At 39.3% G+C, this 23,938-nt stretch overlaps 2 protein-coding genes across 2 annotated transcripts; one reads left to right on the top strand and one right to left on the bottom strand.

Moving 5' to 3' along the window:
* Nucleotides 1-687: 687 nt before the first annotated feature.
* Nucleotides 688-6,266, bottom strand: LOC115661942 (plant intracellular Ras-group-related LRR protein 7). Its single transcript, XM_030584134.2, has 10 exons — nucleotides 5,994-6,266; nucleotides 5,211-5,280; nucleotides 5,064-5,110; nucleotides 4,692-4,800; nucleotides 4,440-4,525; nucleotides 3,659-3,749; nucleotides 2,774-2,859; nucleotides 1,956-2,042; nucleotides 1,731-1,866; nucleotides 688-939 (listed from the first exon to the last, which is right to left on the bottom strand). Exons 1-9 carry the CDS (start codon nucleotides 6,090-6,092, stop codon nucleotides 1,756-1,758), a joined length of 786 nt encoding a protein of 261 aa, XP_030439994.1. The 5' UTR covers nucleotides 6,093-6,266; the 3' UTR covers nucleotides 688-939; nucleotides 1,731-1,755.
* Nucleotides 6,267-9,814: 3,548 nt separating this feature from the next.
* On the top strand, nucleotides 9,815-23,928 carry LOC115693392 (pre-mRNA-splicing factor ATP-dependent RNA helicase DEAH1). Its single transcript, XM_056314351.1, has 28 exons — nucleotides 9,815-9,956; nucleotides 10,368-10,513; nucleotides 10,615-10,745; nucleotides 10,856-11,080; nucleotides 11,171-11,242; nucleotides 11,627-11,713; nucleotides 12,797-12,830; nucleotides 12,972-13,026; nucleotides 14,616-14,675; nucleotides 14,817-14,888; nucleotides 15,670-15,733; nucleotides 16,059-16,138; nucleotides 16,278-16,345; nucleotides 16,458-16,515; nucleotides 16,671-16,728; nucleotides 16,808-16,873; nucleotides 18,219-18,287; nucleotides 18,388-18,477; nucleotides 18,882-18,968; nucleotides 19,524-19,639; nucleotides 19,709-19,775; nucleotides 19,996-21,036; nucleotides 21,447-21,509; nucleotides 22,516-22,639; nucleotides 22,742-22,842; nucleotides 23,096-23,158; nucleotides 23,271-23,343; nucleotides 23,446-23,928. The coding sequence occupies exons 2-28, from the start codon at nucleotides 10,414-10,416 to the stop codon at nucleotides 23,484-23,486; spliced, it is 3,165 nt and encodes a 1,054-aa protein (XP_056170326.1). The 5' UTR covers nucleotides 9,815-9,956; nucleotides 10,368-10,413; the 3' UTR covers nucleotides 23,487-23,928.
* Nucleotides 23,929-23,938: the final 10 nt, after the last annotated feature.

Here is a 23,938-nt window from a genome sequence, read left to right as displayed (position 1 = left end):
ATTACTTGTACCAATATTTTTATATTCCATTATGATACCTTTCAATTTTTTCACGCATAATTTTTTTATGTACTTTGTTAGAGGATGATGTTATTGTTAGGATATATGTGTGAGTCGTATTAGAAAAGTCTCACATTGAATAATTGGTGTAGTGTGTATATCATAATTGTCCCATAACTCATTAGTTTAAGCTTTTGAGATAACTCATTAGTTTAAATTTTTAAGTTTAAATGAGTTCAACTAGATATGTTGACAGACGCTTCAAACAAATGATATCAGAGCCTATGATTGATTTGATCAAACATGAGGGAAAGAGTGCTGAGATATACGTGTGGGTTGTTTTAAAAAGTATCACATCTAATAATCGGTGTACTCTGAAGCTGTTAATATATCTTAATTGGCCCATAACTAATTTGCTTATGTTTTTGAATAAATGTGGATTCAACTAATCAATTGACAAGCCAATCTTGGTGATCTCTCTAAGTGAAGGTATCGATCTGCTGTGCACTTCCAACAAATATACATCTCTCAACCTATAGTAGTATTTGTCTTGTATATAACTTTACCAGAGACAATAACTCTTCATATAAAGCCATGAACTAATCCAAGTAAAAGCCAGCTACAACTAGAAACCGGACCCTGGATTCGCAAGTTCAGATCCCTATAAATGGCACGAGAGTTTATACATATTCTGAAATCATATTCGTACCATATAAACTCTGGTATAATTCTATATCAATTTACAGAAGTTGATTTACATATACGAATCCTGTCGTTCATGCACTTATGCCGTCAAAGAAAGAGAGAAGCTATCATATGGACACAAACCAACTTAAACTGCATGAACAAATATCATATGTCCTATCCAAGCTGCAGTGGTGCTTGACGAAAGTTCACTGGCTGTCCAGAAACATCACATCGCAGATGGCTACAAATCATCTGCAAGACAATTTGTGGAGTCAGAACAAGGCAAGACAAGCAAGAAAACCGACATATAATTCAAACAAGAATTGGCTTGCTGGAAGCAAGAGAAACTATAATGAATTCGTTGGACTTACACAACAACTTTCAAGATAGAAACTACCCCTCTTAGGTTCCATCAAATGATATTTGACCCGATCGAATGCAAATACTTCCAGATTATGGTGTGGTCCTAATCAGCTCATCACAAATAAGACGAGGCTGCCCTATGTCAAGAGCAATGTATCTTCAGACCTCTCGTAGTAAAGTTGGCTGCCATCTATCAAGTGCATGTATCTTCAGATGGTTTTTCAAGTCACATATTTTACTTGCTCAATACTTTGCAAATGACACAAAATGATACAACTGAAAGAGTTGAGACGATGCTCAAGAGAACATTTGGTTTCCACAATAAATTTTATTCTCCAACTCCTTAAAAGTCGCCAAGGGCGGGGTTCCTTGTCATTAGAGGAAAAGAATGGGTCGTGATTTGTGAGGTCTAGGCAAGCAGCATATACCGAGTGGTAATTAGGTGAAGTTGAGAAGGAATGGACAACTGCCATCAGCACAATTACCAAAATGATGAACCCAAAGAATCCAACAACCAAATAGCATAACTCAATACGGACATTTTGGGAGTAACAACAATTAGCTAATGAACAAACTCCACACCTATCATGGAATTCCATTAGTTTATGACTTGAAATGAAAGATTATATCTACGAAGTTGTGCAATGTGCCACACTTAAGTGAAGTTTCATGGAACTTACCCTTTCCTCTATTAGTACAGAACTATCATAAGTCAACACCCTCATCTAGGCCTTTGGAACTAATCATCACATTTGAGTCAATCTGCTTGTCGAACTTCTTCTTTCTCCTTGCTTCAAATTCTTGGAATCCTTCCATCTACATATTTGGGTGAAAACTTGTGTCAAGTGCATACATATTTGGGATCACATTCTCACAAAAACTGAGGAACAACTGCTAGAACTTGCCTGCTGAAACTGGTCCATTAGAATTGGATTGTTGTGCAAGGATACATTTTGCAGAGATCTACAATCTTTCAACAGATTTGGAGTAATCTGTCAAGCAAGAGAAACAAAAGATCAATGACCAACAGCTTATCTTACAGGAAAATTCTATATATCCTAGAGAGGCACGTAAAATATATCGAAATCAGTTTGCAATGTTGATTGAGAAGCGTGATGCGAATCTTGGTACTTAATAATTCAACATCAAGGACACAGCCGTCATCCGAGGAGGCAATAATAGATGCTTTAGTTGCGGAAAAACTCCGCATTTTGGGCCAAGTTGATCCTGGGCAGAACATTTATAATGATAATGGCTTTTCAGCTGATATTAAAATGATAAATATGCTAAAAATAGTATTCTTTCAAAGTTTTTCAAGTGGAAGGTCATACAACGCTGCAGCTGCTTGTACTGACAGAAAACAATAAATTTATCACTTTCAAAGATGCAGTGAAGCTAATAATTCATTTCAGCAGATGAGTATTAAATTATTGACAACAAACAGCATGAAGAAGTAAGTACAGAAATCATTTGTATATCCCAAGAATGACAGAATTAAAAAATCCAAGCAAGTGTTCAAGATTCCCTCCAGATGACCTAGTTTAAAAGGAACACGCTCCTCATCAATTCACAAAAGAAGTGACAATGTGCACTCATCTTAGTATGTCTTTCATGACCTAGCTTAGTTACACTGCAGTCATATGTAGAATTGGTTATACAATATGATGGCATAACAAGTAGAATAGCTTGGTGATCTCTATCAGATGAATGTCCATGGAAATACCTGGTTCACATTATTGTTGTTCAATGAGAGTGACTTCAAATTAATAAGATTGCAAAATGATGAAGGGATATCTTCGATAGAATTATCTGCAGAATTAACCACAATGAAGAAACAATGAATCCAGATAGTGATGTTCAGAAATTTTGAAGTAGAAATTACTAGATAAGCTTATAACTTCAACTTTCAATGGACACAAGATCAGTCCAGTCATCACATTCTTAGATGAAAAGTACAAAACACTTAAGACTTATTTATGGACCACAATAAATTAAACTGAATCAAGGATCTCAAAGAAAACTTATCTAAGTCGCATAGGAAGTATAGTTCCATCTCACTAGGACCACAGATAAAACACTATAAGCTTCATTTGGAACAATCATATAGTATATGCAGATTAGAACTCCTAACAGACCTAGCAAATGCTAAACATACAACACATGTAAAAAAAGCAGGAGACCTTTACGAGGGATCGTGCATTTCATATACAAACCTCTTGACACCTCAGGATTCATGCAAAAATGATTTCACCTTCAAGGGCATTCTACTTGCCAACTTTCATTACCACTTGGTAACAGATTGCAAACACTCGGATGAACTGACCCCAGAGTAATTATGATTATGTTAACCCTTACCCACAAGATAAGTCAAGATACTTAAATGGTCAAATGCATATCCTTCAATTCTAAAGCAATGTGACTTGACAGATAGGATTTGCTAAGAAAAGCATGGCTAAACAGGGAAAAAACCCATCTGGAAGAAATTAACATCAAACATCTATAATTGCATATAACTGTGCCCCAAAAATTTAAACGATAATCACGATTATTACTACTACGTAGGAGAAATCAGACTCATTCAGGGAAGGATAGAAAAGAAAAGAAATACCATCTGCTCGCAGCTCTTCCAAAGAGAAGCAGCTTCCTATTGACTCTGGAAGTGACGTCAATTTATTATTTGAGACATTCAAAAGCAATAACTGCACAATAAACAACAAATATAAGGCATATCCTAAATACATTTAGTTCCACCATCTCACAGATCAATTATTAATGAAAAAGGAAAGGGTAATGTAGCTTCAAAATAGCACCAACTGCAGTAAAAACAACACATCAGAAATATCTCTGAAAACACTTAGTTCCACCTTATCACAGATCAATTTCTTAACAAGAAAAAGAGGAATGTGGCATTAAGATAGCACAAGTGGGTCGAAAATTTTATCCATGGACTGGCTCAAAGTGTCAACTAAAACCAAGCTTTATGTAAGTCGACAATCATCGGTCATCAGTTAAAACCAATACATGCATTGACTACATACTAAACAACAAGAAAATATTAAGAACAGTTACAGATGGACTAAGGGAACTAAAAGTAAAGGTTCTTGATGAAGCAGGCAACCAACATCCGTCTTAATGTGAACTTTAAATCTGTTAAGTTACATAGCAGTGTTTCATTACATAGTGCGATTGTCGAAGAAGATTTCCACAAAAGAGAATGAAGTTGTAGTATGGCAACTAGGAGGACCAATAATACCGATCAGAGAAAACTCTCCAGTCAATGCCACAAAACAGTCTTCACAAACTAAATTTCCTTATTTATTATCTCTAAGCTACAAAAGAAAAAAAAAGTGTGCCAATAATTGGATTCACGTAACACGTAAATCACTTACATTGCGCAAGCTCCCAATTGTCTCAGGCAAGTAAGTTAACATGTTTCCTGAGATAGATAACTGCTCAAGCCTCACTAGCTGTCCCACTTCACAAACAATTGCATATATGAAGTCAAAAGATGCAGAAAAATTTCGTGCAGGTAATAAAGGAATTTACAGAAGTTAGCCACGCCTTCAGTTTGAAGAATAATGGGGTAAAAAAATGCAAGATTGGACACGGCTTTCTCTTATGTAACTAGATAAGGAAATTACATTCATCAGGCAAGGTGGACATTCGATTTGCATCAAGTATCATAACTTTCAACGACTGAAGTTTCCCCAAGCTTACTGGCAGCCGCTCAATTGAGTTATCAGCTAGAACCTGCAAAATATAGCTTGGTTTGTTAAACAAAGAAGCAAGCATCACATGATTACTACCAAACCCCAACCCCCCACTGCCCCCCCCCCCCCCCCACCCCCCCAAAAAAAACCATCAACCAAGAAAAAGGAAAAAATGCACAGGGACCTCAAGCTATGATCACTGTGAACAATTTCGAGATTCCGAGAATAGAGAATTGAAAGCATTTCGAATTATAGAGGATTGCGATGCCTCATATACGTGATATAGAACCACAAGGATCTTACCAGGCGTTGCATGTTGATTAGCTTGTTGATCTCCAGGGGAACGTCAACTGCAGGAACAAGAATAACAAAGGCAGATCAGATTTGATAGGATGCCTTCACATAATTAAAAATCAACGTTAGTTTGCTTCAGAGGCAGGATATCATTACCTAACCTGTTATGGGTTAAATCGAGAGTTCGTACGGATCTACCCAGATCAAGAACTTCATCCGGTAACGACTGTACCAAGAAATACATAAATAGCGTGTTTGTAAGGGAACGAACGCATCTTTTATCATAACAAGAAGCTAAAAAGCTGTACACGGTAAACCAAGCATATTCATTCCCAACTCTGTTCTCTTTCACTGACATTGCATCCCTTCCTTACTCAGTAAGTATTGCTCCACCTAATTGTCAACTCTACGCCCAGATTTCTTTCAACTAGGATGGTTTGCAACCACAAGGTGGTATCTTAGTATTGCTCCACTACTTCCCTGCAATGCATGACTCAAAAAGGGTATCTTAATATTTCTTCATGTACTATTTCGCATGGACAACCTAACACTATTTCGCATGAAGGACCTGATACAATTTAGACATTCCACTGCTCTTTCCCCGTAACGCAAGACTCCACGCTGAACTCCTCACATGATCATGGACATCTATCAATCAAATCACCCCCAACACCATTTCCTTTCTCAACAACAACGCCATTCACGACTTGCTGCCCGAGCGACGACTTCCTCCATAGCCGAGAAAGTTGCGTAGATTGCAATAGCTATACCGTCATCGACCTACGAGATAATCAGCAGCCCGTGATCGTAACAAAGCAGCAGCTATCCGTCCCGACAGCCGATCAGGCGCTTGCCATCAACTACCAGCGACAAGTCCAAACAATCGATGAACGGAGAGAAACCCATGCACGCACATTAAAAGCAGAGGAGAAAAAAAACCTTCAATTTGGAGTCGCGCAGAGCGACAATCCCGGTCGATCGCCAGCGAGCGATCCGGCTAGCCTTCGAGTCGGCGTTTCTGCTCACGCAACACCCCATCCGGCTGCTCCTCCGCCGCGGCCGCCACCGGTCTCCGGTGCTGACGTCGCGATCCTCTCGCTGCGTGACTCTCTCTCTCTCTCTCTCCCTCTCTTCTCTCGCTCCCTAGATGCAGAGAAAGAGAATGTGGAGAGACGGTCAATGACGATGACGATGAGGAGTCTTCCTTTGTCGCTTCTTTTCGGGTTCTGATGATACGAGGAAGCCTGGCGGCTCTTTTTTTTTTTTTTTTGGGTCAGATTTTTTTTTTTGGGGAGTTGGCTGGCTTAAAACTGCCTTGGGGAAAATTGCAAATAACCCCCTCAACTCTGGGTCAATTGCGATTCGCCACCTGAATCCCCTTCAATCTTTCGATTTTCTTGCGAAAAAACGTAGCCCAAATCTTGAATGCCCTAAATGATCGTTCTCGCTTCGATACACTCCAATTTTGTTGGCGATGACACCTATCGGTGGCCAACACCACTGTTGACAATCATTTTTGTGGATCGATCGACAGTTTTGCTCCGTTCGAGTCTATTGATGGGTCGAGATCTTCGTTCATAATTACAGAATGAGTGATCTCTATTTTGACAGTACGTTTTAATTTTTATCCCTCTTTTTCTTTGGAACTGATTTTGACGTCGAATCAGTCACTTTAACTAGAATATGATCTAATAGAAAGAAATCAAGCTTAAAATGGCGTTGCGTGATTCATAAAAAGTAGAGATAAGTCGCCACTTATTGACGGTTGAAGGGGGCGTTTCACAATCACAAAAGAAGGAAAGGATCCTTTCAAAATTCGGATGCTTATTCATCTCCATATTTGCATAAAATGGAAGGGCAAAAATCACCCAATTTATCCTATTAGTCGTACGCCTTATACGGATGTCAATTTAGTTCTAAATATTTCAATTTTACTAATTTAGTTGTAAACATTTGCATAATATTTCAATATAGTCCTTCTGACCAATTTCACCAGAAATCGCTAACGTTGTACTACAGTCATCGGTTGAGCGTCCTACATGGCATAGCGCCACATCAGTGATTTATGATAAAAATCGGCTGAAAGAACAATATTGAAATTTTATATAAAGCTTTTATGGCTAAATTGACAAAATTGAAAATTTTATGATTGAATTAACATCCGTACAATAGATTTAGAATTAATTGGACAATTTTCTCAAATAGAAAGACATGATGCTAATTCCATTTTGCCTCGTAATTTGAGAGGGTGGAGAGAGGTCTCTTTTCTTCCCTTCACTTAATTTTAAATCTCAATCCAATAGTCGTCATTTTATCAAGTCTAAATAAGGGCACGAAGTGTCATCATTTTCTCAAATAAAAGCTTTAAGTGCTTTTATTTTCTCAAATAAGAACCTTAAGTGGATCTTATTTCAAATAAAGGCATAAAGTGATCATGTCAGTCTCAAAAAAGTGCTTAAAACACTAAAATTGATCATAATCTTAAGGGAAATTTTCAATTTGGGGTCCAAAGTGAGCCCATTTTCTCAAAATGGGGTCCCAAGTGCAATCAGTCTCAAAATGGGGTCCCAAGTGCCCAATCAGTCTCAATTTGGTACCTGGATTCACCGGCCGGCCAAATAGTCACCGGCGGCGAGTTTTTTATTGTTCCGGTAGTCGGAACAGTAATTTTTTACTTTTAAATTTTTTTTTTGCTTTTTTCTTTCTCTATGGCCGGCGGAGGCTGCCCTCGCCAGCGTCACGGAGGGCCGCCCAGCCTTCCCCGACGGCCCTCGCCGGGTCTAGCGAGGGTCGCCCTCGCCGGCTTCGAGCGAGGGCCGCCCAGCCTTCCCTAACGTCGGCGAGGGCAACCCTCGCTTGGGCGAAAGCGGGTCGGCCCTCGCCCGCCCGGCAAGAGCGACGGCGGCCCTCGCCCGACGCCCGCCCGGGCGAGGGTTGCCACTCGCCGGCGCCGAGCGAGGTCGCCCGGCCTTCCTGACGGCCCCTCGCGGATCTAGCGAGGGTCGCCCTCGCCGGCGTCGGGCGAGGGCCGCCCAGCCTTCCCCGACGTCGGCGAGGGCAACCCTCGCCTGCGGCGTCGGGCGAGGGCCGTCGGGGAAGGCTGGGCAGCCCTCCCCGACGTTGGCGAGGGCAGCCTCCGCCGGCCATAGAGACAAAAAAAAGCAAAAGAAAAAAGCAAAAAATTACTGTTCCGGCCACCGGAACACTAAAAAAGACTCGCCGCCGGTGAATATTTGGCCGGCCGGCGAACCCAGGTACCAAATTGAGACTGATTTGGCACTTTGGGTACCAAATTGAGACTGATTGGGCACTTTGGGTACCAAATTGAGACTGATTGGGCACTTAGGACCCCATTTTTAGACTGATTACACTTGGGACCCCATTTTGAGAAAATGGGCTCACTTTGGGCCCCAAATTGAAAATTTCCCTAATCCTAATCTTTACTAATATGTTAACTGATATCATATCAGTAAATTTTCAATAAAGAAAAGCATTAAAAATCAATGCAACATGTACTTTTTGGTTTCGTTTGTTTAGTAAATAACATTTTCCTCATTTCCTTACATTTGACTTGCTTAGGAAAATGAGTCAATAGATAATTTTTTTTCTAGTCAACGAAAAGCCTATGCTTAACTTCAATAAAATAAATTTTTCTTTAAAAAATCGGAAATCATTTTCGAAAAATATAATTAGGTATCAACGCTTCGACCAAAAACTTTACGCTTGGGCACATAAATCCTAATGCTAGTTTCCAGGACCTTAGCGTCCAAGACCAAGTCTCCGGCACTCAGGCCTAGGTCGATTGAGGTTGAACCCTGGACCTCGGTGCCCATGCTTAGGAACTTGGCACTCGTGCCCAAGCCCTTGATGCCCGCGCCTAGTCCATCAAGGTCAAAGCCTAGAACCCCGGTGTCCATGTTGGGCTCTTGGCGCCCGCACTTGAGTCCATCGAGGTTGGGATCGAAGCCCTGATGCCCTAGCACCCCGGCCCGGGTCCACAAAAGCCAAGTGCGAGGTCATGATAAACGAGCTTGGATCCGCAACACTAGGGCCCAGGTCCTAGACACTTGAGTTTTGGTCCCCAGGTCCACAAAGGCCGTGCTTGGGTCTTTGGAGCTTAGGCTCCGATCCTTGGCACCCGAGCTAAGGTCTATTGAGGCCGAGGCCTGAGACCTCAGTGCCCGTGCTTAGGTCTATTGAGGCCGAGCTAGGCACCTCGATGCTCGCGCCCTAGTCCATCACGGTTGGGTTTGGGACCCAGGTGCTTGTGCCCTGATCCCTAGAGCCTGGGTCGAGGTCCATTGAAGTCAAACTCGGGACTCTAGTGCCCATACCCAGTCTCTCTGCTACTTATGCGCAAGTTACTAGTACTTTAATAGTGTATGTTTATTTTGAAAAATCAAATCAAATGTTGCATATAAAATGACGGAAAAATATTTTCCAGTTCATTTTCAGGTTTCAGCCAAACGCCGGAAAATATTATTATTCCTGAAAAATAACTTTGTGAAAAAATATTTTCTAGAAATGTCACATTTTCCTCGAAACTAATGAATCCTAGTTATTATTAATATTCTCAAGTGAGCAATTAATTTTCGTATATATTGAAATAACTTTAGATATATGTCTGCGTCCGTTTTTTGGGCACGTAAAATAAACCGTACGATGAGGCCCCGGAGCAAAGAATTTCTCATATTTTGGGTGTTATTATAACCGTTTCCTAATTCCGCTGTTTAATTGCAAAAGCAAGTACCAAATTGGAAGAAGCAGGAGCTGCCCAAAAACCTCTCCTTTTCCTCGCCGATCGCACCGGCGCCGCGAAATCCCACCGGCCTCTTCCCGACGGAGCCGCCGCCGTCGATCTCCAGCGCGCCGCCGCGTCTGCCTCCTCTCTTCGCCGGGCAGGTCTCAGTTCGGCCTATCTCGCTCTCTCTCAGTCTCTCTTTCCTGTGAGTTCTCTCTCGCTCTCTCTCTCTCGCTCTCTCTTCGTCAATCACGATTCCTTCGCTTGCCGTCAGCGAGGACCGGTGCTCCGATTGCCGAGTTTCTCTGTTGAAGTTGCGGAGGAATTATGTGTTGCTTGCCTGCTGTCTTGAGTGAATTCTTCTTCTTCTTCTTCTTCTTCTTCTATTCCGTGACTTCTGTTCTTGTTTTTATGTCGAGCTCCTTTGGTGGGCGCGATAGTAGAACTGTTTTTCCCTGAGATTCATTTCGTACTCGCTACTGCTTATGATCCTCTGATTCAATTTAACTTTGGTCGTTCTAGTATCTGAGATGATGTATAATTCCATGTGTTCGTTGGCATATACTTTGTAGGCAACAGCGGTATACAATTCTCTGGTAACCATCACTGCATTTGGCCATGGGAAGTGAGAGCAATCTCAAGACCTGGGTCTCAGACAAGTTGATGTCACTATTGGGGTATTCCCAATCCACTATTGTCCAGTATTTCATTGAACTGGGTTAGTTATCTCTCCATCCATTTATGTTCAGTATTCCTTTTTTCAAGACAGGCGCCATGCACAACTTCTGTGCGATAAAAATGGTGAATTTGTGGTTGCAGCTAAGAAGGCGTCTTCACCCACTCAAGTGGTGGACAAGCTGGTGGAGTTTGGACTATCATCGTCGAGTGAAACCCTTGCTTTTGCGGAAGAAGTTTTTGCCAGAGTACCCCATAAAGAAGCTGGTTTGAATGTGAGTTGTTGTAGAAGCAGTTTTGATTTACTCCGCATTTCAGCAAGCATTTTTATTGTTATCTTTTGGTCGTAACCTGCCTAATTTACTTTTCATTTTGTCCTCACCAGCATTATCAAAAGCAAGAAAGGGAAGCTGCTTTGTTGGCAAGGAAGCAGAAGACTTATGCACTTCTGGATGCTGACGACGATGACGACGATAGCAAACATAACGTCAGTCAAGGAGGCATTGACAATGGGTCTTCTAGCATTGTGACTTCAGAGACTGGCAAAGGAGCTTCTCGAAATAAACGGTTTAGGAAAAAGAGTGGAAGTCATGAAGATGAGGATGAGGAGGTAGGGGGACAAGTTGATCTTGGTTGTCTCTTTATATTTAACAGTTATGTCTGCTTAAATCAATTATTTTTTCTAAATGCACTGCTGCAGTCTGTTGCTCATGTTGATGAAGAAAGAATGGTCAAGAGACGGACTTCTCACGACGAAGATGGTGGCTCCGAGGTATCTTATTTTCTGTTTCCATTCCTTTGTCTACCTCAGAAATCTTTATTTGAAGGATGAGGAAACTTTGATTGTTGTGTTAATTGGTCTTATAAACCCAATGCGTGATCTTTGGCTACTCTTTACATGTACTAGTATTTATGCGGTGTTCAGTTAGAACCTTTCACCTCAATGTTTTCAGATTGTCGATATCCAAATAGTTTCATTAGTGATATCTGGTAACCTGCCTTCTTTTTGTTTATGTTAGAGAAAGGATCCATATGATTCTTGTTCTTTGGTTTATCCATCTTGAAACACTCCATGTTTATGTCCTTTCGTCTAGTTTTCACAACAGTTTTTGCTTCAAGAAATTAAGATATGGTTTCTCCCTTTATCATTGTGCAGTCGGAGGAAGAAAGATCACGAGATCAAAAAGAAAGGGAAGAACTGGAACGACATCTGAAAGCGCGAGATGCAGCGGGAACTCGAAAGGTACATATATACCACTGAAAAGGAAAAACAGCGTTAGGATTTTATTTTTGGTTACCTATTTCATGTCAGGGTGATGGCACAATGAATTTGACCAAACTGGGGTTCACTTTTTTAAAAAACCCATGCAAATACGCAGATACATGCCCAATTGTATGCAAATAGAGAAAGAGTGTTTGTTGTATTTTGTTTTGTTGGTGTGTGTGTGTTTTTTTTTGGGGGAGGGGGAGGGGGAGGGAGAGGGCAGGGAGAAAAAATGAAAAGGAGACTTTCTTGGATACATGTGCATTAAGTAGCTTTATATGTTGATTCCTACAATGCACCAAGGAAAAATTTGGGTGCTGTGTGTGTTGCAAATGGATTTTCTTACAATTATTGATTTAACTGGCACAGGCAACTAACTTTGTTCACGAGCACTGTGATTTTCTTACAGATGTCCTTTTTTCCCTTGTGATCTCCTCTTTTTTATTATTTATTTTATTTTGGGTGTGCCTGGTGAAGTGCTTTCATATTGTGCTGGGAGTGACTCCTTTCAGAAGCCGTTGCTGAAAGAACACAGAAGTAAGGTGCAGTAGACAAGGGAAGAGCTTGGTTGTTATATTCTATATTATAAAGAAGAGTTCACATGCTGAAAATTGAGGGAGCTGCATCACATAGAGAAGATGCGATGCTTTTCTGAGCTCACCTCATTAAATTGTTTCTTTCACTAACTTGTTGCATTTGAACAAATTAAAGTTTTGTGTATGGGTTTTTTTTTTGGTCGGAAGTTTTGTGTATGAGTTCAAAAGTGAGTATCTGTCACTGCATAGATGGCTAATGTGAAATCTGTGTTTGTTTTGTGCATTATACATGTATGTGCAACCCACGATTGGTTAGAGTAAATTGAATATATGGACGGCTTTGAAGTGTAAAAACTCTGGGGTTATGTTACCAATTTGGCCATCATATTCGTTATATTTTCTACCTGTTATTTTTACTTTACAGCGGTTTATTGGTATAATTATTACCAATTGCTCATATTTTATGCTTCAGTGTTTTTCTTCTTTCACATTCTGACTTCTTGTAACTCTTTGATTTGTTTAACAGCTAACGGAGCCAAAATTGACACGAAGGGAAGAAGGTAATGCATCTTAAAACTGTGCCATGGTAGTTCACGAATATATGCCAGACAAAGACATTACTGATAATTTAATTAATTTAAAATGCTAATACTTGGAAGTGATCTTCAATCTCCCCTTTCTTTGCTCTTTTGATTTTGTAGAGGAGGCACTTCGAAGATCAAATGCTCAAGAGCGCGATGATATGGAAGCTTTAAGGTACATAATCATTACTCGTTTGACTCTAGATTTTGTTCCTGCGGTTCATGTTATTTTAGGAATTTTCGACCTCGCTATGAGTTAAGATTTGTGTTTTGTTTTGAGTGTGTGAGATTGTAAAAAGTCAAGAAGGAGGCATTAATCTGTGAAATTGTCTCCCAATGATCTTGTTGGTTGTATAACTAGTTTATTGCTATTAAATGCGGTAAAAAGATGCTTCATGCTTTTTCGAGATGATGAAAAATGGTATTTAAATATTCTTGAACTTCGGTCATAGCGAGTTTTGGAAAAGAGTTTGCATTCAAAATCCAAACATCATATGTACAACATTGTCTAAGCAAACATGAGATTGCCGTTGTGATGAAGCCGGCGTGGGGGCAGAAGTGAAGTAATTAATGAACAACCTCGCTTAAGAAAGTGGTAAGAAGTGAGTCACTGATGGCCATTCCTATCCATTTTTTAGGGGGGGGGGGGGGGGGAATCATTGTCAGAGTTCTCCTAATTTTTTTCTCAATTATGTGGACTTCAATTTGTGCCGATCGTTTCATACCAGTTGTTGTGGCGCCTTTTAGGAAGTAGTGACAAGTGATTAAAAGAGAAAGCTGAATTGGTCCAATTGGACAAGTAAGAAAAATGGAGGAGGAAAATAGAGGTCAACATTGAGAAATCTGGAGCTCTCAAGAAGTTTTCTTTGAATTTGAGAAAAATGGGATCTTTTACCTAAGGGGTGTTGACTACATGAATTACGATTATGCTGTATGTATTACGCATTTGCTATGCATTTCGGGAAGTTTTGTGCCGGCTATGAATTATCTGGGATTGGGGAACAACAGCTGGAAACGGCTGCTAATGTGTAATTTCTGCTGGGCCGTTTATCCTTTCAACCCTTTTGCCTTGAATCAGTCTAGGACCAGGGAAGAAGTAACTTAGACAGATTTGGAAGGCCATTGTGTACTGAATTTTATGCTGTTCCTACTAGGAAGAAATTTTTTTAGACATTGTTTGTGCATGAGGATGCTCTATGTATTTGACGTTTCTACATGCAGTTTAACAGTGTTCAGTCATGTGATCTCCTCATACGAGTAAAGTTTATCTAATTCTTTTTAAATAGTTCAATGATAGGAAATAGTGCTTCATCATTAACTATAGAGACCCTATGATTTGTCCCCAGTTAATCAAAAGTATGTTTGTGGTCATGTATTTTGTTGGCCTGTTTCTACGCCTAACCTCTTGGGCTAGTCACTTTCTTGGCAGGAATCTCTCTGCCTCATGTTTTTATTTTCCTTTAAGGTTATATCTACAAAGCACTTAGAACTCAAGTTTTTCTTTGGTTGAATGTATCATCGTTGTGAAGGATTGTGTGATTTTCTATTCAGATATAGGTATTCCATTATTTGATGGGTTTTGAGAGGAGGGCCCTTTTAACAGACAACGTACAAGCTGACATGCCGTGCTGTAGAGCTAGTTTTCTCAAATAATTCTGATTGGTTCATTGTTTTTCTCTCCTTGATAGGTTGAAATTGTGTATTTACCATTGCAATTCTTTTCTTGTATCATCTATGCTGATTTTATTTTGTTCCTCATCCCAGAAAAGTTTCAAGACAAGAGTATTTAAAAAAGAGAGAGCAGAAGAAATTGGAAGAAATCAGGTAGGATTGTGCCATGGATTTATTCTACTGATCTCTAGGTGCTAGAGCTAGACTCCAATTTCCGGCAGTCTTTTCTTGTTAGTGTTGAAGTTCTTTATGGTATGCCTCACCACTTTCTATCATCTTACTAATTTCTTACAGGGATGACATAGAGGATGAACAATACTTATTTGAGGGTGTAAAACTTACAGAAGCAGAAGAACACAACTTCAGGTAACTATTTCTCTTTTGCACATTCTTTGATTCATATTTATTTATCACTTGGCTTTCAACGTTAATGAAGAAACCTATCCTTTCACCCTCAAATCGTTGATATTTCCTTGTGAAGGTCTGGTCATGCAATTTTTCCTGAGTTTTATGAAAAAATTAGCTGGTCCAACATATGGAAGCATTTATTTGCTGTGCTGACTCTTCTTAGTTTCCGTCAGTTTCAGTCTTAAAGCTATTACCTAGTAATGCTTTAGTCATTGCTTCTCGTTGTTGAGATTGAGCTAGAGAATGGCTTGTTTTTAATTTCACACTGTTGGACTGTAAATGCAATCTAGTCTTTAGAAGCTCACTGGTCTTTTTAGTTGTAGATTCGTTGGTGGAATTAACTTCTTCCTCAGGTAAATCATGGTGAAAATTTTCTTTGCTCTTTGTTCCATCCTCCAAGCAAGCACAAGTTGCTAAGATGCCGTGACCTGTGAAGTTTGTGTTGCTTTTAAAATAGACATCCGCTTTGTTGGAACCTGATGATCATGGTTTCTTTCCTCATGGGTGGTTATGCTAGTGTTTTCTTTATGTCAGAGAAAAATTAATGTTTCTTTGTGATAGTTTACTCTCTTGGCTTTTGTCTTTTGACTTCAACTATGAACTTTATTCTGTTAACAATAATGCAAAATGTAAGTTCTTGCTGCAAATGCTCTCTTTAACAGCTTTTGCTTCACTGTTCAGATGGTAAATTTATTGCGGATGATTGTGGGTGTCTAATGTCATTTTTTGTGCTTGGCAGATACAAGAAGAAAATCTATGACCTAGCGAAAAAGTATCAAGAAGACGCTGATAACATAGATGAAGTAAGTTCCCCATTTTCACTTTATAAAGTCATTGGCACTACCTTTTAGTCACTTATGATCGATCCTGTTTCAAATTGATTTGGAGTAATCTGCCGAAGAGCTCTCTTGTTCGTGTTTGCAATGATTGACTTAACTGGTAAATTGCGGCCTACTATTGCAGATATTCCGGTGGGTTCTGCTTGAGTTTACTTAAATTTGCACGTCTTTCTAGGGAATTTATTTTGCCATTGTATGCAGAATTAGTGGAATTGTGAACTTTGTATCTTTCGGACTGTGTGTAAATATCTGATTGACGATGTATACCTTGCTTCTTCCTGGCACACAGTACAGGATGCCTGATGCTTATGATCAGGATGGGGGTGTAAATCAGGAAAAGAGATTTGCTGTGGCTATGGAGCGCTACAGGTTGGTATAAATCGCGTTTCAGGTGTCTTATGTCAAATGTGCTTTATGATGCATGAGAAGCTTTACATGCCTCATACACTGTGTTCAGTAATCTGAAGTTTAGTTAGTTTCATTAAACTAATTATCGTCCGATTTACAGGGACACTGGTGCTGCTGATAAAATGAACCCGTTTGCTGAGCAAGAGGCTTGGGAGGACTACCAGATTGGTAATTATTTGCTATTGAGCGTCCAACTATTTGTCCTAGTGTTATATGCATGTGTAACACTAGATTTTGGTCATGCTCCCTGGAAGTGTAACTTACAGTTGCTATATTGCAGGAAAAGCAACTCTTAAATATGGTTCCAAGAATAAAAAGCAAATGTCTAATGACTATGAGTAAGTTAATGTGGTTTCATCCTTCTATCTGAATGATGTGCTTATTTGTTATTGTTGTTTTTGACATCCATCTCTGCTGTATCAATTTTCTTATACACTCTTATGGAAGGATATTATGCGTATGTGATCCCTTATTATTATTCTTTTGTATTTAGGTATGTTTTTGAGGACCAGATAGAGTTTATAAAGTCAAATGTGATGGCTGGGGAGAATGTATGTCTTTTAATTGCTTGAATACTCTGGTTCGTTTTGGGTTAAAAGACTTTTCCTGAATTCTCTTTCTTCTACGTAGTTTGATGAGCCATCTGCTGAGTCAATCGAGGAGTCCAAGGCACAGACTGCATTAGAGAAGCTCAAGGTGTGCAATTATAGTCTGTTTCTTATTTCCTGCTATTCAAGTATGGTTTCCCATGATTGTGCATTGCTTTCAGGCTCAGCTAAGGCGTATGAAATTTGGCCACATATCGAGTTCCTTACTGCCATAATTCCATGGATATTTGATTGCTTTCATCAAAAGGTTTATCTGTGAAATTGCGAAGTTTCATATGGCTGAGGCACTCTTGTTTAATACATAAGTTATGTTGACACCAATTAGTTAGAAATTGATCAAGGTCTTGTGAAAGGGGAATAAGATAGAGTTCTCGATGTGAATACGGGTGTAAATGAGCCGTGGGGCTGGGGTTCAAGGAACTTTGGGCCTGGCCCCAAAAAGACCTGGGCTGGCTTTTATTGGGCCCAGTATGTTGGCCTCGATCAACTGAGACAGTTTAGGCCAAACCCCAATTTTTAAAGTAATTTTTTTCAAAATTTAGTTTATTAATTATCATATTTCAAGGCTCAAGCATGCAATGATCAAATATTAACAGGAAATTCTTTCAAAATGCTTTGTTTGAGCATGATTCCAGCCTTTTATCTGAATTCGACCTGTAACACCACATTAATTTTTGGCCCGTGTGATTTTTATATAATTAATTCTGCTTGTTTATGAATTTATCTGGGTATCTAAAGAATCAAGAAATGATCTATTTCTCAATTTTTGTTTCTTGAAAGTTTTAAAATGTGTTCTAATTTTAGATTATTCCGGATTGCGTGGGCTAATCTCGTCTTTTTTGGGCCCCAAAAATTGGGCCAGTCCATGTTTTTCGAGCTTTCAGTCTCTTTTCATGCCCCTTGGAATGAAAGATTTGGAGATGGTTGTCTAGTCTTCTTGCTGGTCATCATGTGGCAACTCTTTTGGACCAGACTTGGTTGAATGTTGTGCCCAGACAAGCTATTGTTGATGTCTCTAATCATTAAGTGTGTTTTGATGGTTGTGGACGGAAACAAAAATTAGTGCTTTTCAGTATTGTGGGTCCCCCTTCTATTTTGTCACATATATATATGGTTGAAGACTCGGATTGTTTGAATTGATTGAGACTCGCATTTTTATACCGTATCATCGTCACGCATGGTAAATACTTTTCCTTGGCGAACATTTTCTATAGCAATCATTGCCTAGTTACTTTGTATCTGGGTCAATGGTGCAATGATTGCCACTTCTTTCTTTTGAAAAGAAAATATTAAGCTATCATTCCACGCTGCCAGACTACAAAGATGAACAATTAAGTTTTAAGTGCGTCATGAAAGAGATGCGTTCTTTGCCTTCCTGTTAACTACTTATCTGTTGTACAAATAGTATTTTAATTCTCCTGTTGCTCATTTAGGAGGAGAGAAAGAATCTGCCTATATATCCATACAGAGAGCAGTTACTTGAAGCTATTCGTGATCATCAGGTCCTTAAATTTTTCATCTCATTTCTTTTCGAGGCTGCAGTGTTGTTGTTGAGTTGTGGCTTTTTTTACGGTTTTGGCTTATGATTGACTTCTGCTACAGGTTCTTGTGATTGTTGGAGAAACCGGTTCTGGGAAGACCACCCAGATACCTCAATATCTTCATGAAGCTGGGTATACTAAGCATGGAAAGGTATGATTGTGTCTTTTGGCTGTTTATACTAGCTATTGGTATCTTTCTCTGGGCATTTTCAGCATTCTTTTCTGTTGCAATTATGTTTACACCTTTTGAGCATTTTGTTTTTTGCATTAATAAAAATTGTGGTGCTTGAAATTTTGTTGAAGGAATTTGTGATTTTGGCATTGTCTTTGAATTAATTGGTAGTAATTTTCGTAAATATTGATCTTTACTGATATATGTGAACACGTAAAAGTTGGATCTTTTTTCGACCAAAAAAAAACGTTGGATCTTTTCTAATATTTGCAAATACATAAAATTGTCTCTTTCAACATCTTCCTTCCGTCCTTTAACTTTGGACTGATTATGAGATGAATGTAGTGAGGCCTTGCTTTGCATTCTTGGTTTGTGTCCTTCAGGTTGCATGCACCCAGCCACGTCGAGTTGCTGCAATGAGTGTTTCTGCTCGTGTTTCTCAGGAAATGGGTGTAAAGCTTGGGCATGAGGTATGTACCCCCATTTGTCACACTGTTAATTAACTTCGAGGTAGAAAAAGATTATGAGGCAAAGGGCATTTCTGCCCCTGCATGCCCTTGGTATGCTGTTCCGAGTAGTTTTGATATGCTTCACTTTGATATGTCGGTGGCTACCCTGTCTGTGGTATGTTATGCGGATATTCTGAGGACGTTTTCCTATATCTAAGATAAGCAATATCACTATTAATGGTTAAAATAGCATAAATTTCTTGTTATAATCATGTTACATCAACTGCATTTGGTAAATGACTTATGGGACAATAATATCACTTGGGAAGGACTGGTTTCTAGTACCTTGTTTTTCTCCTTTCTGATCTTTTTCCGATTAAAAATCTTGATACTTCTTTAAACTTTTCTTTCTGATGCTTGTCTGCAACTGGAATACACCTGCTCGATGTTCTTTAATGACTTAGCTACTCGTCAGGAAAGAAAGCTACTTGCTTTGGAAATCTCAGTCTTTGAAGTTCCTTTCTGAGTGAAAGTCGTGTCATAAATCTATCTATTAATTTTCCATGCAATTGACAGGTTGGCTATTCTATTCGTTTTGAAGACTGCACCTCAGAGAAGACAGTATTGAAGTACATGACAGATGGAATGTTGTTGCGTGAGTTCCTGGGTGAACCGGATCTTGCTAGCTATAGGTATGTTTGAATAGTTTTCTTCTATTATGATTTCTAGATTTGATGCAATTCTAAGATGTCATCTTTCAGTGTGGTGATGGTTGATGAAGCCCATGAAAGAACGCTTTCCACAGATATTCTTTTTGGATTAGTAAAGGTAAGCTATCTTCCACTGAATTAATTTTCGAATTGGCAGATTAGGCTATATCATTGAGTCGTGATCAAAGGATCATTGTATGACTAAAATGTAGACTTTTCCCACCAGACAAAGATTCACTTCAGCTTTATTTATAGGACACACTTCTGCTTTTGAGAAATAAATGTAGGTTTTTGTTACCCTTTATCGGTTTCTGACTTCTATGGTTGTCATCTTATAGGATATTACTCGCTTTAGGCCTGATATCAAGTTGCTTATTTCAAGTGCCACACTAGATGCGGAGAAGTTCAGTGATTTTTTTGACTCCGCCCCAATATTTAGATTTCCAGGAAGGCGGTATCCAGTTGAAATTCTTCACACCAGTGCACCTGAAGCAGATTACTTGGATGCAGCTATTGTTACTGCTCTTCAAATACATGTACAGCAACCACGTGGCGATATTTTGATTTTTTTAACCGGTCAAGAGGAAATTGAAGCAGCGGAAGAGCTTTTGAAGCATAGGATAAGGGGTTTTGGCACCAAAATTGCTGAACTCATTATATGTCCGATATATGCTAATTTGCCTACAGATCTTCAGGCAAAAATATTTGAACCCACACCAGAAGGTGCTCGTAAGGTGGTCCTTGCAACAAATATTGCCGAGACATCATTAACAATTGACGGAATAAGCTATGTGATCGATCCAGGTTTTTGCAAGATGAAATCATACAACCCAAGGACGGGAATGGAATCACTACTAGTTACTCCAATCTCGAAAGCTTCAGCAATGCAAAGAGCTGGCCGCGCCGGAAGAACTGGTCCAGGAATGTGTTTCCGGTTGTACACATTACACAATTATCAAACTGATCTAGAAGATAATACTGTACCAGAGATTCAACGGACCAACCTTGCTAACGTTGTCTTGACACTAAAAAGCCTTGGCATTAGCGATCTAATAAATTTTGATTTTATGGATCGACCGCCGGCTGAATCATTACTCAAAGCCTTAGAACTTCTTTTTGCGCTTGGTGCATTGAATAAGCTAGGCGAGATGACAAAGGCAGGTCGACAAATGGCTGAGTTTCCACTTGACCCCATGCTATCTAAAATGATAGTTGCATCAGATAAGTACAAGTGCTCGGATGAGATAATCTCCATTGCTGCTATGCTTTCTGTTGGAAATTCAATATTTTATCGTCCTAAAGACAAGCAAGTCCATGCCGATAATGCACGGATGAATTTCCACACTGGAAATGTGGGAGACCACATAGCTCTGCTTAAGGTTGGTTTTTGTTGTTGTTGTAAAGCATTTCTTAAGGTTGGTGGATAATCTTTGTGTTCTGGAATCGATGGACAGCTTTTTGATTATCTGATAGTAGTTTCCACAATGCGTAACGGTAAACGTTATCTCATGCCCATAGTCGGCTATTCTACTCAATTATGAATACCGAATGTATCCATCAGCGAGTATGGTTCTCTTGGGACTATGGAGGTACATCATTTGTGTTTACCTGTATATTGCAGCACTTTTGAGTAAAATCTTCCTAAAAACTCGAATAATTAGACTAGAAAGGTGATTGCTATTATATATATTGTTTATGTTTCTGTGCATTTCTCTGTTGGTGACGTTGCATGATTCAAACTAGTAGTGCTTGTCACTAATGAGAAGTCACCACCCTCATTTCATTTCAGGTATACAATTCTTGGAAAGAGACTAATTACTCCACACAGTGGTGCTATGAGAATTACATACAGGTAAAGTGACTTTATCGTTTGGGTTAATAAAACTTTTCTAGATAAGGATGTCAAGTGGTTGTGCGCCATCAGATTGCATAACTTGAACTCTTTAAGTCTTGAGGAAAGTACTGTATCTCCTGGATGTCTAAGTCTAAATAGGACTTGTATATGCGAAAGTTATGCTGTTGCAAAGAGATTACTTGCTTATAAACACACAGTAGATATTGAAGTCATGTTTCTTTTGGGCAATAATAGAAGATAGGATTTGGTTATCTCATGTTGGCATGATCAGTCATATATTTGCCAAATTAATTGAAACACTAGCAGCAGAAGTGAAGAATTGCGGGCATTCTGTAATGTGGAAGAAATGAATCCAGTGATCTTGAGGGGGCAGGCTCACTTGACAGAATTATGTATTTATTTTAATTAAGTCAAGTTTTGCAATATCATCTTGTTCATACTCATCTGGTCATCTTGTTCATACTCTCTCTCTCTCTCTCTCTCTCTCTCTCTCTCTCTCTCTCTCTCTCTCTCTCTCTCTCTCTCCGGGACTAATGTTCCTTGTCCTCTCAAAGTGACTTAAATTTTGTGGGACACTGCTAATTAATCCAAAGGTGAAGCTGTAGATGAATATCTGATGTAATATTTAATTGCTCCCGTTTATTTGTAGGCTTATGTTTGGCATAACATTGGAGTGCGAAAATCATTTTTTTTTTTTTGGGGGGGGACGAATTGAAAAGCGTGAGCTCTGTTTCTTATGTTTTCTCATGTGGTTTATATTTATCTGCTTGATAAAGTATGTCAAATCTGCTTATAAGTTCATCTGTTGATAATCTATTTGTTAGGTTCCTATCCTTTTTCTTTGTTTTTGAGATTGAGAAAGTTTCTTGCTTTGTTCCCCCTGCGAATTTGGTTGTATTGAAATTACACTATTTCCTAATTTACGATGCAATATGTATTCTGTTTATGCCGTTTAGTAATATGCACTTATGCTTTCGTTCTTCTTTCCAACCAATGCTTTTAGGTCAGGAGTATGAAGCGTGCTAGAGATGTCAGAGACCAGTTGGAGGGGCTTTTAGAGAGGGTTGAAATTGAACTTACTTCTAATATCAACGATTTAGAGGCAATTAAAAAGGCTATAACATCTGGTAAGACAACTTTTCTTATGCTTTTAACGATGACAGGGTGGCAGTACCATTTTTCTCTTGTGGTGTTTGTTTGTGCTTCTAATCTTGGTGTTCTTTGTTCAGGGTTTTTCCCCCACTCCGCTAGACTACAGAAAAGTGGAGCTTATAAGACAGTGAAACATCCGCAGACAGTTCATATACATCCAAGTTCAGGGTTGGCACAGGTATGCTTATTAGAGGGTATATTTATGTGAATTATTTAATTTTATTTGACTCGTAATATTTTGCTTGTGACTTTAAACGACGTCTGCTTTCTATACCTGAAGGCTGATAATACTAATAGTGGCATAACATTTCCATATGAAAATAAAAATTTGAGGTGTTTCAATATGCAAATGATAATGCCCTCCATATTAATGAAAGCAAGACATGTGGAGTTATTGGCCTTGGTCATGTTTATACTGCTCTTTCTTACAGGCACTTCCAAGATGGGTTGTGTATCATGAATTGGTTCTAACAACCAAAGAATACATGAGACAAGTAAGTCCTATGGACTCCATCTAGGCCTTTTCATCGCAGTTGCAGCTCAAGGACTTTGCTTGCCAGTTCTTTTGTTTTTAATTAATTGCTGAAACTAAGGGCTTCCTTGCAGGTCACTGAATTGAAGCCAGACTGGTTGGTGGAAATAGCTCCCCACTATTACCAGCTCAAAGATGTCGATGATTGTAATTCTCTCTCTATCACTCATTGATTATTTACAAAGCTAGCATGGTCTACGACCAGTTGTTGGAGTGAACATATTCCAATGATCTCTTTTTCTGTGGCAGCTGGATCAAAGAAAATGCCTCGTGGATCGGGACGTGCATGATTGGATTGTCAGCTGGTCACCAAGGGTTGGTGAAATGCGAAACTCTGAATATGTTTTGGAAGGCGATGAGTGGACGATAAAAGCAGCGATGCGAAGAGTACTTTATGGTGAAAGAGTGTTGTGAAATCAGGGTCTGTAAAACCCAAACACCTATGTATGAAGATCTCTGGGAAATTCAATGCTTACCAACACTGCTGACTGCCTTGGGCATACAATGAGAAGTTCGTATAGTGTTTGACTGAGAATTACCGTTGTACAGATCCCCGTTTGGGGTTAGATTAGGCTAATGCAATTTTGTAAGCTGTAAATTTTCTGAGAATTTGGTATAGCATAGCAACGGCATTGCTGGGAATTGTTTCTGCGACCAAGCAATCTTTTGTAGTAAGACATCTGCTAACAAATAGCTTAAATTCTTTTCATATGATATCACAAGTTCATGTCCCACCCGTGTT

The sequence above is a fragment of the Syzygium oleosum genome, unplaced genomic scaffold (assembly GCF_021117445.2).
Source record: "Syzygium oleosum isolate NSW1041296 unplaced genomic scaffold, Sole_v2.1 Sole_v2.09, whole genome shotgun sequence".
In the NCBI taxonomy this organism is placed as follows: domain Eukaryota; kingdom Viridiplantae; phylum Streptophyta; class Magnoliopsida; order Myrtales; family Myrtaceae; genus Syzygium; species Syzygium oleosum.
The sequence above is the reverse complement of the archived record's forward strand: the minus strand, read 5'-3'. Positions and strand labels throughout refer to the sequence as shown.

Bases quoted from the DNA above. Each gene is read 5' to 3' on its own strand.
- LOC115693392 (XM_056314351.1), top strand. From the start codon at position 10,414: ATGGGAAGTGAGAGCAATCTCAAGACCTGGGTCTCAGACAAGTTGATG. The intron at 11,243-11,626 runs GTATCTTATTTT...ATCATTGTGCAG, and splicing joins ACGAAGATGGTGGCTCCGAG to TCGGAGGAAGAAAGATCACG. The intron at 18,288-18,387 runs GTCCTTAAATTT...CTTCTGCTACAG, and splicing joins AAGCTATTCGTGATCATCAG to GTTCTTGTGATTGTTGGAGA.
- LOC115661942 (XM_030584134.2), bottom strand. From the start codon at position 6,092: ATGGGGTGTTGCGTGAGCAGAAACGCCGACTCGAAGGCTAGCCGGATC. The intron at 4,526-4,691 runs GTAATTTCCTTA...TTGTTTGTGAAG, and splicing joins GTCCACCTTGCCTGATGAAT to TGGGACAGCTAGTGAGGCTT. The intron at 1,867-1,955 runs GCAAGTTCTAGC...CCAAATATGTAG, and splicing joins TAATGGACCAGTTTCAGCAG to ATGGAAGGATTCCAAGAATT.